This window comes from Conger conger, chromosome 1 (assembly GCF_963514075.1).
Source record: "Conger conger chromosome 1, fConCon1.1, whole genome shotgun sequence".
NCBI classification, from domain to species: Eukaryota; Metazoa; Chordata; class Actinopteri; order Anguilliformes; family Congridae; genus Conger; species Conger conger.
The window spans coordinates 87,085,918-87,102,745 of NC_083760.1; the positions used below are offsets into that span (position 1 = coordinate 87,085,918).

The 16,828-nt window shown below is 42.4% G+C and overlaps 1 protein-coding gene across 1 annotated transcript; it reads right to left on the minus strand.

Annotated features, from left to right (window-relative positions):
- Positions 1 to 2,375: 2,375 nt before the first annotated feature.
- On the minus strand, positions 2,376 to 8,328 carry LOC133129333 (ornithine decarboxylase 1-like). The gene is made up of 10 exons (XM_061243343.1): positions 8,206 to 8,328; positions 7,670 to 7,843; positions 6,806 to 6,978; positions 5,453 to 5,669; positions 4,950 to 5,036; positions 4,387 to 4,543; positions 4,098 to 4,213; positions 3,336 to 3,550; positions 2,854 to 3,000; positions 2,376 to 2,414 (listed from the first exon to the last, which is right to left on the minus strand). The coding sequence occupies exons 1-9, from the start codon at positions 8,305 to 8,307 to the stop codon at positions 2,859 to 2,861; spliced, it is 1,383 nt and encodes a 460-aa protein (XP_061099327.1). The 5' UTR covers positions 8,308 to 8,328; the 3' UTR covers positions 2,376 to 2,414; positions 2,854 to 2,858.
- Positions 8,329 to 16,828: the final 8,500 nt, after the last annotated feature.

Sequence of the window (16,828 nt, forward strand, 5' to 3'; positions counted from 1 at the left end):
TTTCTGTGTGAAGCTAATTGAATGGCTCAGAGCTTAAAGCTAGAACACCGTGTTATTGTAAGCCGGAAATCATTAACATTTGGTCTCATGCACTGGTCAGCTTGCTGACTTCCCCTCCCGGAGCATACATTGTTAGCCCCCACCTTTTGGCACCCATGCCTGTGGGGGAGGGCTAGAGAAGGGTTCCTGGAGGAGCCTTCCTGGGCCCCCTGGGGAGCCCCCTTCTCTCACAGTCCTTACAAGTTTAGAGCACAGGAATACTGGAGATGGCATCAAGATGTTTCATGATAATCCCAGGTTAGAATATCGTAATGTTTGGTGTTATTCTGATTGGTTCAGCGTGAAAAGCTGTCTCTGTAGAAGTAATTTGTTTTAGCTCCCTGACCAAGGTCTCACTGGTGGGAGTTTGGCTGTAAATTCCAGATGGGTGACCCGTTTTTAGGGTCAAGAACTGAGGCCTAGATTTTGGAGATAAGGAGAAGAAACCAAGCAATCTTCGGTTTTGTCTCCTTTCCTTTAATTCACCCAAATCAGGTTTATCCAAAAGGTATATCACCATGAGAGGCACAAAACATATTTACAGCATAATGCAGTTATCATGAAAACTCCCAAACTACATTCATAGATATATCTTGCAACCTTTTCCCCCCCGACCATCCGACATCTGATCCGCTCCTTACATAACACACCTCATCCCACAATCAGCCCTATGTATAAGTATAACAGGGACGAAGCACGTCCTTAGAGCAGCCATACCCAGCCACAACTCCCGGCAAATCTTTATACCTTTTTACATCCTGTTTCACTTCCCGTTTTCCTGGTCTTACGTCACGAGCATTAAAGGCACAGGACACAACAGTATCAATTTCACACCATTTCTCGCATTTCATCCCATTGCCATCGGAGTCGCAGTTTCTCATCTCTCCAGTTAATGTGCGTACGCAGGGGTCAGAGTTTCCGTGGAGGACCGCACATTTTCCCGTCAAGTTCGTTTTTATAAATGCCAAAGTTTGCTTAGAAAGTGGCGTACGCATTCTTTTGTGCCTACGCAACGTTTATAAATGAGCCCCCTGGTCAATTCCAAGGGGGAAGACTCTGGATAATGCCACAGTGCCCTCATTTGGGCACTGCTCTCCTAGATTAAATATTCAAAACTGCTGTTGAGATCATAAATAGGCCCGGTAAAACCTAGAAAACATTGCCCATGTGATCCTTGTATTATTGCATAAAGTCTTATGTAATAGTAACAGGAATTGCATGTAAAATGGATAATCAGGAGGGAAGTTTCATGATAACTGCAACATAATAAATCATAAGGGTAATCTGTTTGGTATGGATGCGATCCGGTAAAATCAAGGAATCGGATGAGATCATGTACCTTAACCACTTCTTCAATATGAACTATTCACAATGAGACTTCAGTGGAACGTGCAGTATTTAGGTGGGTATTATTTAATCTTGATCTTGTTCCTTCCTCAAGATTGTAATGGCATGTGTGATAGTATGCTGCAGTAACCACAGGCACTGTTGTTAGATCATGCTGCTAATCATGCAATGATTAGGCTAGCGATTGGTGACAATATTAAATGTTTAGGTTGGGTCAGTCTTTTTTTATTTTTTTATTGTGAATTGCAAGCCATTGCTGATTTCTACATGCACTGGGTAATTTAATGGAGGTGGACCACCTCTCGTAATAAAGCACTGGGTGAAATCCTGGACTCTGTTGTACTTGACAATTTTAAAATTTCCTTACATTAAACGTAAAGCTTGTGTTCTTTCAACTCGATATCTCAGCCTAATCTTGCCACACTTACATTCATACACACACAAGGAGAATCAAGTGGACAGATGGCTCACCTTACTGTAAATTTATTTGAGAAAAGTACCAATGTGTCACTGGAATGGAACAAAATAAGAAAAGAAATCCAGTGACATTTTGGTTGCAAAAACAGTATCCTGACCGTGTGATATCATATTGTGTGATCAACAGCTCCACCTCTTGGTCAAGAGGATGCACTTCCCAGGACTTCATCATCCACATTCCAACCATCGTGGAATTTAAATCTAAATCACATTTCACGTTTCGAGAGATTCATTAAGCTCTGAAAAGATTATAGAAATGTGAATACAGGAATAGTTATGCATGCCACAATGAATAAAAGTCCCATATGCACACTGATTGCATGATTACAGAGAGTTTATTACAGGAAAAGTTGATTACAGATTTCAGGGCTTTGAAAAAAGAGAAATAGTTTCAGATTTCCCCCCCCCCCCATTTTCTCTCAATTTGGTTGCCAAAACGACCCCTTCTCCTGGCAACCGGAAAGAGATCAAAACACCTTCTTCAAGCACATTGCCTCAAGCTCTGGTTTTGGAACAGGCCCCTGGTGTTGCTGTTTGGACCTGGTGGAGATCTGACAGGGGGATAAGATCAAGAATGTGGACTTGTAGGACAGACATTTACAGGATCCCACACACCTCCAGATAGGTAGATGAAAGTGGAACTGAATACACCCTCAGGAAACCAGCCGAGCCCTGAAGTCACACATCCAGGGAAAGAGAGGTCCTCCCGACTATCACTGGAGAGACCTAAAATGATCTAAAGGCCCAGGCAATGATCTCTAGGATTGGACTAGACTGATCTTGAAAAAACTGGCCCTCCTACAGTGAGATGGAGGCTCATGGCTTCTTAGAGGAGCCAAAGGCTGAATGTCAGTCATGCAGGTTTGTAGTTTATATGATCATATGCTTTGTCTTTGAATTATTCATTATCTGTAAGTATTTCCCCAATTAATCAAAATCCACGCCCTACACCATCAAGAAAGGATTAAGATACACGCTCTTGCCTCTCACCCTCTCTACTTCCCCTCCCCCCCTTTAGCTCTCCACTTGCGGGTGGGGCCAGGCATCACTGTGCAGACGGAATCCAAGTCAGCGTTGAGACAGCACAGCTTCAAACGATCTTGGCCCGCCTTAGCAGAGATCTCCTGAAGCTGTTTCCTGGAGACAGGAAAGGGAGGGGGGGTGGTCATTGAAGACCAGGACCTACAATGGCATCCAGCAGCTAGGGTTGCTGTGTGACTTTGTTCACTTTGCATTTCTTCCACATCTTTCTTTTCATTCGCTATTGAAACGTATGTTGTCATTATCAAACTACTTCTTGAACGGAGGCCCAAATGAGGAGTTCAGAAGTATGCTGGAAGCCTTGCTGTCGGCTTCTTGAACAAATCTCCAGAAACAATCTATGATTTCTTGCCAGGCCTTAGAATTGGTTCTATCAAATCAGGGCAAATATTAGGAAACCGAAAGAAAACGTAACATATTCTGGCACCTACCATAATATCGGGGTCATCACAAAGTTGGTTTTAGGCATCGGGAAGCCGTTGAAGTTGGTGGCAGTGGTGACGGAGTAGGCCCCCATGTGGTTAAATATCATCCATTGGCCCACCTGTATATCCGGCAGGTTGTATTCTTCCACAATGAGGTCGTGCCCATCACAGGTCTGGCCGAAGATGGTGCTGGGGTAGACGCACTCACCTGGCTTACTTTTCTGCAGTGAGACAGGGATACAGTAACTGAAAAGGGCATTCTGAAAACATGGAGCCTGAAATGAATGTTTGGACACTACTAAAAGCATTGAAGGTTTGCACTATCAAGTGTCATTTTGGAGTATAATAATCTGTATTCAAATACAGAACATTTCTTCTCGGAGAAATGTTTGAGCTTCTGTAACTTTGTTTTCATAATATTTGGAGTAATTCCGACACTGGGCAAGCAAACCCCAAAGATACCTTTTAGACGAGACCAGGATTATGCCTGTAGTCAAAATGGTTCAAGTATAGCAACCATTTTATTTTGGGTCCGTCATTTTTAAGCTTGGGTCAAGAATCGGGGCGATACTTAAGGGGTTATGTAATAATATGTGATAATATATGTCATGAATGCCTGGGAAGAAATGGATAAGATCAAGTGCTAAATAGGACCGAATGAGCGCATGGTACACATGGATTATACAGCGTTACATTACAAGTTATTGTGGCTGACGAATTTATAATAGCGGTGGCATGTTGGAATACAGCGTTTGCTTTTGTTCGTACCTTTTGTGCACTTGGCAGGACGTAGGTATCGTGGAAAATGACGAATCTAAATGAAGAGTGGATCCCATCATTCACAAAGTAATTAACGATCTTCTCCTTGGCCCCGTCATCGTTGTCTGTGGGAGAGGGGGGGGGGGAGGGAGTTGGGGTTTAGAGCTGAATGAGAAGAAACCGGTGCCATCTTACAGGTGACATGAAGTATGTTGTGTGTTCAGACTCTGTATGCAGAGCTGTGCCAGACTGATAGAGCTTAATTCCAGAGCATGTGACAAACTTGGCACAAACTTACCATCACTGAACTTCTTGATGTCCACCCTCTTACTGACGACATTGACAGCCAGCGTGTAGGCTGTCGATGGGAAGTAGCGGCCGGGCTCGCTGATTATTTGGACTTCGGAGCTGACGGGGAAGTACTTGTCCAGAGCGAGATTTATTTCAACGGCCATCTGGAAATGGGGATGTATTGGTCATGATCGGATCACAATGAAAACCCTCCTGTTCTTCAGTATCTCTTCTGCAAGTCCAGACTGTCCAAGTCTGGCCAGCAGTAATGCTTGTTCTCTCGAACTGATTGTTAGCGGACTGTCTGATCAAAGTCACTGATTAGCCTCCTGTCACCTGTCATTCAAGTACAAAACCATTCCGTGTGGTGGTAAATAATTGAAACCAGCAGCTCTACTGGCTTCCAAAGCCTAATTTGAGCATGCTAAATCTACACATTCATTTCTACAGCGTTGGTGAGTGGAGGTGCACCATCAGCCTTCACATCCACATCAGCCTCTTATGAGAAGAGACCTGAGGCTCCCCTGCACACCTGCTGTGTGCTTTCTGAGAGAGTGGAAAAATGATTACCTGTTTAAAGTGAAGAACATCGGGAATGTCAAACCCAGGGTATCCTCCACCAAGGTCCAGGAAGGTCATTTTGTAGCCAATCGTTGCCTGCAAAACAATCATCCATGAATGACGCTTTACATCCTTTACACAATACAGACTCCTACCACACACACAAGACCACAGCTCATCAAGCCACAGATGCTTCAGTGTCACAACCATGTAATCAGCTCTGACAAATCTCCAGTCCAGTCCTCGATAGTTACGACATCTACTGGTTTCTGGCGTTTCAGTACTTGAATGGTTCATTGCACTCATGCATTAGAGAAGACCCACATATCTTTCTAGAGGCAAAATGTCACTTATGATTGAAAGATCAGAAAAAATAAGAACAGCCCTCTCGACCTGGAATTTGAGTTCGCCAATTTGGGTGTGTCAAAATAGTTACTTTTACAACATTGTATGGCATTTCTAAATGTAGCTGCCAGCTGAGTTGAGCTTTTCACATGGTGCCAGGTGCTCACCGCCAGGTCAAAGATGCCTTTGGCATTTTCGATGGCCTTTGTGTAGGACACAGGATCCATACAGTAGCTGCCCACGTGGAAGCTGACCCCGATGACGTCCAGGCCCAGCTCCTGCGCACGTTTCAGGAGTGCCGGGCATGTCTCCAGCTTCGCCCCGAACTTGGTGCTCATGGAGAACATGGAATGCGTGTCATCCACAGTAATGCGGAGGACCAGCCTGAGGAAGAGGAAAGGGTGGGAGGGGCCCAGTCAAGGGTGAGTTTTTCCAAAGCAGATGCACAAATGTGGAAACTCGATGCATCTGCGGAGTATCATTTTTACATTTTATTTATTTTCCATCTAAATCTGTTATCCATCTTACCATTGATCACCCCAAATATCCTTCCATCCAAATGTTTATCCATCCAGATACCTATCGATACACCCAAGTATCTACCCATGCGAATATGTACAGTATTATCGATTATTCATCCATCACTCTACTCATCAGCCCTTCATACAGTGCAGTCCATAGGTATTTGGACAGTGCCACAACTTCTGTTCTCTTGGCTCGGTGCTCCACCACATCAGCTGGGTATTTGACAAATGTCAATCAAAGCATCTCAATGAATATAATGGTGTACAATATATTATTGTTGTGATTATTGTACTTAGTTCTTAAATCTTCTTTAAAGTTGCTATCTGAGGAGAGCACAAGGAGAGGGAGAGGTAGGAGGAGGGTGACAGGTCAGGATACTTTAGTGAGCAAAACACAAGTATGAGACCCATACTATCATTTAGTGGTCTTGTGCCATTTTGCAGTCTTCAAATGTCCTTTGCAAAACTGTCTAGACGTAGCTTAGAAAAAAAATAATGCAGAACACTGCATGTGAATGGGATAAATGTTCATACATCCATTTGGCTCATGCTTACATGGGACATTTGCTTACCATAACTCTTGTATTCTTTGGTCTAGATTTAAAATTGTAACATATACATTCAGAAATTGTGCATGATGGAAATTGGCAATACACCCTGATCTGATGCTCATGGACCTTACAGGGAAATAGTTAATTTCATTGGCTTATAATCAAGCAGCACCACAACCACTGATTCAAGATTAGCCAAAGAGGAAGATTGCTGTAAATTGCATAACTTTTTGTACTTGATAAGAAAAAAAAAAGGATTGTCAGTCTCAATACATGACTAGAACACTTGTTAAGACAGACTGCATTTTTTGCAGTATATGGGCACTGGCTCAACTTGGAAAGTGGCATCTGCTACACCTTATTGTTGAGCCCTGAATATATTCATGCATTAAAGTTCTTAAGGGGGTGGAGTACAAATCAGAAAAGAGAGAACAATATCACTCACTTGGGATTTTCACAGCATTGGGCGATCTTAACAAGCTCTGCCTCGTTGTCGAAGGTCATCTTCTGGATCCCAAGGGAAGTGGCGTATTTCAGGTAGGTGGGCGGCTTGATGGTGTGGGAAAAGATGATCCTGCTGGGGTCCACCCCGATAGACGTCACTTGCTCCATCTCACACTGAAAGCGGAAAGGGGCAAAGGCAAAAACAGGATCACAGGGCATCCCGAGTGGTTCAGATTAGGATAACTGTTGAACTGGAGTCTATTCTATGAATGAACTAGCACACTAATAAGAAGCAAGCCTGCAAAGACACTATCATCTGTATCCTGATAGGAGTCAAAAATATATACACATTTAAATCAGTGCCATCATGTAAACAATGTCCTGAATAAATAACCAGTGTTTATTTAATTATTTAAAATCAGTGTTTAATATGTGTAAACTCCCCACATAGCTGACATCATTTGGACCAGATAAGCTGGTAAAAAAAAAATGGAATTAACATGGCAGCTGGCACCATCTAAATTGAATTAATCCAAAAATTATTTCTAGTTTTTGCACCATGGTGAACGCAGTAGTCCCCGTTTGCATCAGGAGTAGCGAGGAGTTGTGAATTCAAATCTCATTTTGAAATGGACATGAATACATAAACGAGTGCATCAGGTATTCCAGTGGGCCTCTTATGCAGAAGGCAACTATGATGGAGCTTAATTGTGTGACAAGAGCTGCAGGGTCTCGAATTGACATCATTTTGCGTGAAAACATTTAATACGGCTACATTTTCTCTCATATTTACTAATTAGCCCTATCAAATTGCTGAAAACACAATCATGCATACACTGACACTCTTCTAGCTTGGGGTTAGTACCTTACTGGCGCAGTCGAACCCTGCCCCCAGGGCGGCAAGCGTCTTGACAATGGGAGGGCTGTCGTTGCACTTAACGGCGTAGAAGGGCGTGACTCGAGGTATCTCACGTACCCACAACTGGTACCTCCTCACCACCTCCCCCAGGTCCGCCACAAAGAAGGCCTCTTTGGACTCCTAGGGACGCGAGGTCAAGGACAACAGACAGGCACGAAGTGGAACGGCATCAAAGCACCAGCAGCGAGGCAAGACGCCAAACCATGGATCTCAAATTCTGGTTGGGGTAGATCTGCCAGCATCTGCTGGTTTCAAATGCTTAACCCTAGTGTTGTCTCAAGGGTCAAATGACCTGCCACTATGTTTAACAGCAGAGAAAACCCCCTAAATGATATTTCTCAACTTGAAATTTGTTACAGGTTGTTTATACCGAATGTTAAGACTACACAAGGATTAACTCGAGGAACTGAACAGCTGAAGTCCAGACAACTCGTTTCCAAGGCCTGACCAGCAGCCTTCCAGGACAGCTCAAGCTCTCTCACCTCCGCACGCAACGTGTCGATCTTCTGATCGATGACGTCCTGGACAGAAGTCCCATCCTCCAGCAAGGTGAAGCCAAAGTCCTCTGGAGTGAAGGTAGTCATGGTCTCACAGGTTCTTTTATTTGCTTCTTGGTTGCAAGGCAAGGGAATATGTTGAAGTGTAATTTTAGATATTTGATTTAAGTTATTTTAAAGCGCTTCTCCCCACACCACCAACTGCACCCCAGATCAGATCAACGAAATGCATAACTGGGTGCCCTTTTCTGAAGCATGCGTTCAGGCAAGGTCATACCCTAAAATGTATAGAATAAGATTTCCTCATGCACAGAACAAATGCAGGGACCACTCATACGTACCCGGTGACTAAGGTAGTAGCTAACCCCACTGGCACCGCTGATGGTCAAGTGTGGATTTCTTAATAACCACTATCCGTATCCAGCGCCCATCTCCATAAAGAAACACTTCCGATGATGCCAGCCCTCCGCGTCATAACTGATTATATGCCTGAACGTAAAAGCGTGTTTTTAATCTAGATTTAAATGTTGAGACTGTCTGGCTCCCTCATAGGGTGTTCTACAGTAGTGGAGCTATGTGTAAGAAGACTACCAACCTTCAGCTTTTTTGATACTCTCGGGACTACCAGTTTGCCTGCATTTTCAGAACGGAGGGACACAGTGGTCTTATAGGGTAAAAACAGGTTAGTTATGTAAGCAGGTGCATGACCATGCAGAGCTCTGAAAGTCAGAAGCAGATGTGTTGCATGTCTGTGCCGGTCTGTTAACACCTTCAGGCCCAGTGATGCGACAAGAAAGTCAGGAACCAAAAGCACATGCACTTCAAAATGTTACAGCCCAAATTGAAGCCAAACCAATAATCAAACAATCTCTATCTGAACCAAGTAAAATGTCATTATAATTCTTTCAGATTCTAAATAGGACATGTTTGAGACTTTTTTATTTTTTTAACCGCCACTACCCAATAGGCATTATTGCACCAATTTTGGATTTAAAGAAATGAGACATATTAATATAACCAAACACATCTCATGCCAAATAACCTACGTCCAAAGCTGCCCCCTGATGAAACCTGAGAATTATCTTTCTGAATGGAGCTGTCTCAGGTATCCAACAGCAGAATATTTCTGATAGAAATATTACAGCTTGGTGTCCTGATTTTTCCCACTATAGAGTGTAGGGGAAGACAACTTCAATAGTGAAGTTCAGTTAGTGGGCTCCAGAATTATTGACACCCTTAATAAAAATGAAGAAAATGGGTTGTATACAAGTGGTTCCAACAAACAATATCCTTGTTAAGATGTTCAACCCTCTAAGTACTGAACACAAGTGGTATTGCGTGCTAGATTGAAATGAATAATTATGGAGAATGACAATTATCATTTAAATCACCAAATTATTGGATAGGTCAGTCTATAGTAATCGACCAAAGGTCAAAACAAACTCTATATCAGAACAAAACAGATTAACTCATGAAAAAGGAGAAATCATGCATTCTTTATTGAATGTAGGCTCACTACTTAGAGAGGAAGAGGGAAGAGAGGAAGAGAGGAAGAGAGGAAGAGAGGCCATGCCTTACCAGCGTATTACCCCAGGAACCAGCACCAAAACGATCCTCCAAAGATCCAAAATCTAATGCACAAACAGTTCCTGTGGCCATCTTAAATACCACAGCCAGGCTACCCATGGATTCCCTGATTGGGTGATGGCTGAGGAATGGAATGAAGGTGGGAGGGGGGTATCACAATCCTTTATGACATGAACTCTGTGCAGGAGTGTTCTCCAGTGGGTTGTTAGCATTTTCTCCTGGATTAGTTAAGTATCATTTGTTTGTGCTGTTTCTCATTAAGTTTAGTTATCACTATAGGGTTGTTCTGCTGTAGTTGTCCCAACGGCTGTGCGGATCTTCTTGTGGCTACACCGGGATTAGAACCACCGACCTTGGGTGTCCTAGACATTTACCTTAACCACTACGCTACAGGCCACTTGAATCGGGAACTGCTTCCAACAGTAGTGTAGATTTCAGCTGTCCAATTTCCACAATCATTATCTACAGAGAGACTCAATGAATTATTATAATTGATCATTCCATGATCAAAGTCACTTACATAACATTTCTTTTGGCCCATTCTGATGGTTGATGAGCTCCGGACTCATGTCTGCATGATTGTATGCATTGCACTGCTGACACACAAGTGGCTGATTAGGTAATCGCATTCAAAAGTCAGGTAAAAGTGCTCGGTGAGTGTATAAGTTCAAACCGAGGGATATCAATGACTATGAAATGTTCTGCGTGGAGAAATGTTCACAAATCTCTCCAAATGTGTTTTCAAACCTTAGGAAAATACTGATGGCTGTCTTCTTTGCCAGGGGTGTTTGCACAAAGTATTAAACCAGGGGTACCAATAATTTTGCCGCCTATGGTTTTCATTTCATTTCAAAAACATTGAGGCATGAGAGTAAATGTATGGAAATAAAAGTATTTACATAGCTTTTCTATATGTTTGAACATAAAATATAGACTGTTATCTGTGTTGTTTACTTAGTCTTACGTCTTCATTTTTATCAAGGGTGACAATAATTCTGGAGCCCACTGTAGTTGCGGTGCATACGCGCACATGATTCGAGAAGAGGGAACTCGCTGAACTCTTGCCAGATCCTTTTTTCCTTTATTGCAATATTTGCACCTGAGGCTGTTGAAATAACTGGGACACAGCCAATTAATCACTATTCTTCTGAGAAGCTGAAATTCTGGTGAAATTTTGCAGGTGTGCACTTGCAGATTTGTTACATTTTGTTCAGTATTTCAGTTCTGAGTACTTCATTCACTCACACACTCATACACTCATACCTACAGGCAATTTAGACTCTCCAATCAGCCTAACCTGCATGTCTTTGGACTGTGGGATGGAACTTGAGTACCCGGAGGAAACCCACCCAGACACGGGAAGAACATGCAAACTCCGCACAGAGAGACCCCGGCCGACGGGGATTCAAACCCAGGACCTCCTTGATGTGAGCCAGCAGTGCTACCCACTGCACCATTTCAAGTTCTGAGTACTTGAAATAGTTAATTCTTTGATATTTGTGCCATTTGGCAGTTATGTATGTATTATTTATTATTTATTAGCTACAAGTTTGCTGAATGTTCACAGTAAAGTTGCACTCAGGTATTCATCAACCTAATAGTGAAAATAGTGTGGTCCACTCTCAAAAATAAAGGTAGGAATAGTGCCTACAAATGCTGGTATCTGGGGTGGTACCCTATAGGTGCATAAAAGTGTACCCCTAACCAGCAATATTAAACTAATTTGTACCTTTTTTGCTAGGAAGACTCATTTGTACCCAAAGAGAACAGTACTGTACCTTCAGGGTACCTTTTGGAAATTTGATCCTTGAGGAACAAAAATGTACCTCCACTGTAGCTTTATTTCTGAGAGTGTATCATTAATGTAATACTGTCTTTAATTATGTACAAATAGAAAAATCCATAGGCTATTTCTAGTTTGGTTGTAGGCTACATTACATTATTGGCATTTGGCGGACGCTCTTATCCAGAGCAACGTACAGTTGATTAGACAATCCCCTGGAGTAATGCAGGATTAAGGGCCTTGCTCAAGGGCCCCACGGCTGTGCGGATCTTAGTTGGGCTACACCGGGAATCGAACCATTGACCTTGCGGGTCTCAGTCATGCACCTTAACCACTACGCTACAGGCCGCCCCACTGCAGGCTACCATACAGGACAACTTTAAAATGAGGTACAAAAATTGTGATTCAGATCATGGATCAAGATTCTGATTGAAATATGATATATATTCGGCCAGATCACCCTTGTAAGCTAGTCATAAGTAACATTTGGTCTCATGCGCTGGTCAGCTTGCTGACTTCCCCCTCCTGGAGCATACATTGTTAGCCCCCACCGTTGGCACACATGTCTGTGGGGGAGAGCTAGAGAAGGATTCTTAGAGGCACCTTCCTTTCTCACATTCCAGAACAGGAATATTGGAGATGGTATAAAGATGTTTCATGATAATCCCAGGTCAGAATATAGTGATGTTTGGTGTTATTCTGATTGGTTCAGTGTGACTGGTGTAATGGTCTAGTTTTTGTAACAGTCTACCTTTGATAGCATAACCATTCAGGAGCCGAGGGGAAACTGGGCAAAAGTTGTCTCTGTAGAAGCCATGTGTTTTAGCCCCCTGCCTGGTGGGCCTGGCTGTAAATTATAGATGGGTGACTCACTTTTAGGGTCAAGAACTAAGGCCTGGATTTCGGAGATAAGGAGAAGAAACCAAACAGTCTGGGATGTCTCCTTTCCTTTCATTCACCCAAATCAGGTTTATCCCAAAGGTATATTACCATGAGAGGCACAAAGACATATTTACAGCATAATGCAGTTATCCTGAAAACTCCCAACTACAGCATTCATAGATATGATGGGGCGGCCTGTAGCATAGTGGTTAAGGTCAGGAAGGGCTGCCATTTGTGAGGGGCCTGAGAGCTGGGGTTTCAATGTTGTTTAGACTACCTGTTGGGGAGTTAAGATGTATGAGTGGTCCAAGGCCAGTTGGGTCATGGGAAAAGAATCCTCCAGAACATTGGTGACCTCCCTGTGACCCCATACCTGGTCACTTCCAAGGGGGAAGACTCCGGACAATGCCACAGTGCCCTCATTTGGGCACTGCTGTCATTACACCGGTGACTGCTCTCCTAGATTAAAAACTGCTATTAAGATAGTAAATAGACCCGGTAACACCTTGAAAACATTGCCCATGTGATCCTTGTATTATTGCATTAAGTCTTATGTAATGGTAACAGGAGTTGCATGTAAAATGGATAATCAGGAGGGAAGTTTCATGATAACTGCAACATAATAAAACATAAGGGTTGTGTTTGGTATGGATGTGATCTGATAAAATCAAAGAATCGGATGAGATACATTTCATACCAAATGGAATTTAATAAATCAGTATCCCAAGGGAAAACCTGCATGTCCTCTCTTGGTAATCATCTCATTTTCCCTACTCAACAACCTCCAACGGTGGGGGTCTAAATTCCAGATTTGACCACCCCTCCAGGTTGATTTATAACACTGCCGCCTGGTTCCAAACGTATGATTTGGCATAAAAGCAAGGGAGACAGACCAATCTGGGAAGATCGTATTCGACTTCCCACACAGCACATTGTATGTATATGTAAGTATCGGGAAGATCGTATTCGACTTCCCACACAACATGTCTTGGGTATGTAGGTATGTATGTATGTATGTGTAGCAACGGAAGATCGTAATCGGCTTCCCATACATGGCATATTCTATACTCTTTGTTTGTGTGTAGTCCAAGCAGGCTAGGTATGATTATTTACTCTCTCTCTATTCTTAATTTGTGTATTTTGTACTTGATTGTGATATTCTAAAACTAATAACCTACCTGTCTGCGAATAAACTATTTTGTTTGTAACTTGCGTGATCTCCATGACTCTAATTCATCTTGTACCTTTTCAGCCTAAATTACAACTGAATACTCAGGGGGAAATGGTGGCCAAAGACCGACCGATCGGCAGGGCGATACACCTGTGGTAGTTCTAAGCTGTGAGGCCAGCAATTTCTGTCCCTTAAAGGGTCGGGTGATTTGGTGCGAAGGGAACCCTTGGGCGTTACGGCGCTGGTTCCTGCCAAATTAGCTCTAAGGAGCCCAGTTAATGCTACGCCGACCTGGGCTCGCAACTATCATGGCAGGTTTGCATGTATTGTGTTGACTGCACCCTCAGCCTCTGAGTTCTCCACCGAACTGAGATTTCAGCAGTAATGCTAATCCCGGGAGCATATATTGAGTAATGGTGGCGCAGGTACAAGTCGAATGTAATCACTCCCGAGGTCCGCGTAAGTTGCAAACCCAAATTTCTAAATTATATTTTAAATGGAGTCAGATAAATGAGTAAAACTATAGTAACCACTAAGCATACAATACGGCCCGGTTTGAGAATGGAGAATATTAAGAATTGTACTGATCCGTTTCTGGCCAGCTATAAGCGGCAGGTAAATCCATATCCGACCCATGGCAACGGACCCAGTATATTCTTAAACATAATTGTGCTCTGTTCTTGTACGGAGGATAATAATGAACCCTACTAATGTTCTCCCAGCAACGCCAGAAGGACAAGCTAAATTCCGTCATTGGGTTAGCGTAGGGTTTTACAGTTGGTGACCCCGACGTGATCAAATTTTCATTCATATCAGATTTGTCCAACGTGATCAAATTTCATTACGTGATGGTCATTTTCATTCATATCTGATTTGTCCAACGTGATCAAATTTTCATTCATATAAGATTTGTCTGCCGATGTGAACAAATTTCATGCATGTGTGTGGAATCTGGAGTTTTACAGTTGGCAAGCTCAACGTGAACAAATTTCATCCATGTAAGATTCGTCTGCTGAGGCTTACAATGGGGGTGTCTGAAGTTTGCTCCTTCTGGTGGTGTTGTTGCATTCGGGCATGATACCGTTACCGCGGGTGTGTGGTTTTCCTTCCATCTGGTTTTGCGGTCCTTGGTGTGGTGAGTAGCACAATTTCTTTCATATCAGCATATGTTAGGGAGAGTTGTGTTCTTTTACTGCATGTACACTGTTTAGGGGATCAAAATATCCCGGACAGGGCTGGGGCCGTAGAACCCAGTCATATTTGCCGGTTACTACCTCTCAGGGTATGTAACGTCATTATTGGAGAAGGTAAAGAGAGATAAATGTTGATGTGCATGTTTTGTAACTGCGCTGTGTTGCTGTGGCTATTAGCTTAAAGAGCAAGTAGGTTCCGGTAGTCAAAAACAACAAAACATAACACAAATAAATAAGCGGTCCCAAATCTTCTCAGTAAACGAAATACAGATATTGTTAGACGTGGCACTGAATACAGAAACATTATTTTCCAGTTTTAGGAAAATATGTCCAATGTCCAACAAAACGAAGAAAGAACTATGGTTAAACATCTCTCCAGCACACCGAGAGAGTGGGAAATCGTCAGTTTATGAATATCATTTAAAAGCCTTCAACTTCATAGCATTACCTAAAAAAATATATCAACATTAACATTTATCAACTGACTAAAAATAGCAGGAACTTTTTTTCATCGGGATCTTAACAGCCCAGCGAGAACAGCCCATTCAGCCCAGCAATGCTTGCCTTTACCTACCCCTGTACCTACTTTTGGAAATCTAGATTGCTTCCTCAAAGAATGCCAAAAGGTTTGTCAGGCATGACCTACCATGAAAACCATGCTGGCTATCCCTTAGAATGTTATTATTTTCAATAAATATTTCCAGTTTGTCCCTTATGATAGATTCCAGTATTTTACATGTGATGCAAGATAGACTGACAGGCCTGTAGTTTCTTAGATCGGTCTGGTCCCCTTTCTTATATACTGGTATTATATTAGCTTGTTACCGGTCATCCAGTATTTCTCCAGTTTCTAAAGACTGTCTGAAAATACTTGCCAATGGTTTAAAAATGATCTCACTTAACTCTTTGAGTACCCTTGGGAATATGGCATTGGGGCCTGCTGCCTTATTTGTCTTTAGTTTATGTAATTTACTTTATCCCCTATCGCAATATTGGCTGGGTATTGAATATGCCTTCTGGCCTACTAGTAACCTCCTCCCTGGTAAAACTCTCAAGAAGGTGAGAGTGCCCAAATGGAAGCAAAAAACGCAGCTTAAAAAAGCGCCAGGTGGCTCCGAACAGTTAGCAGCAGAAAAAAGAGATAAAAGCGCCTCTTAACTTCATAAGTTTAGCTAGCTACTGAACTGCACAAAGAAAACTACCAGGCGCTAGCAATATAAATCAACGATATACTCAGTTAACTTAGCGTTGCGACTTAACTTAGTAGAGACCGGACAAGGAAAAAGCCTCTTAACCTTTTAACGTTATCTAAACACTTAGTTTGACCCAGAAGGATGACCAGATGCGGAATAAATATGGTTAATAGTCAGCTAAAGTTGTGGGCTCCCACACCAACAAATTTTCAGTCCAATTACAAGTATACAATTTGGAGTAAAGTGTCGAATAATAGGCTTTTATTCCATCAGATGGAATCCAATTACAAAAGCATCCGCAGAGCACAGAACAGCAAGCACACACACACACACAGCATGAGCAGAGTTGAGCAAGCTGAGCGCACACACTTTGCAACACAGTTTCTGATATATCATTTTCGTGGCCTTGGTATCTCCCTCTGTCTGGGTACGGCTCCATCTTCTCCAGTCACGCTATAGTTGCTTCTGATTGGCTTTTACACTTCTCGTGATTGTCCTACACCTTCTCATCCACATCTCAGAAACTTTTAATCAATCCCCCCTTAACATTTTACTTTAAGAAAACATTCGAGTTTTCAGTGTTTCCAGTGTTTTAAGGAAAAACTGAAATAATACAATTCAGTGCAGTGTACTTCAGTGCTGAGAATATATCAAAATAATACAATACAGTGCAAATATCATACTTCAGTGTATACTATAGTGTTGTGTTAGTGCAGATACTGATAAATAGAATAATATAAAATAAACATACCGATACATAAGATAAACATAGAATAACTAGGAATAACTAGGGAAAATA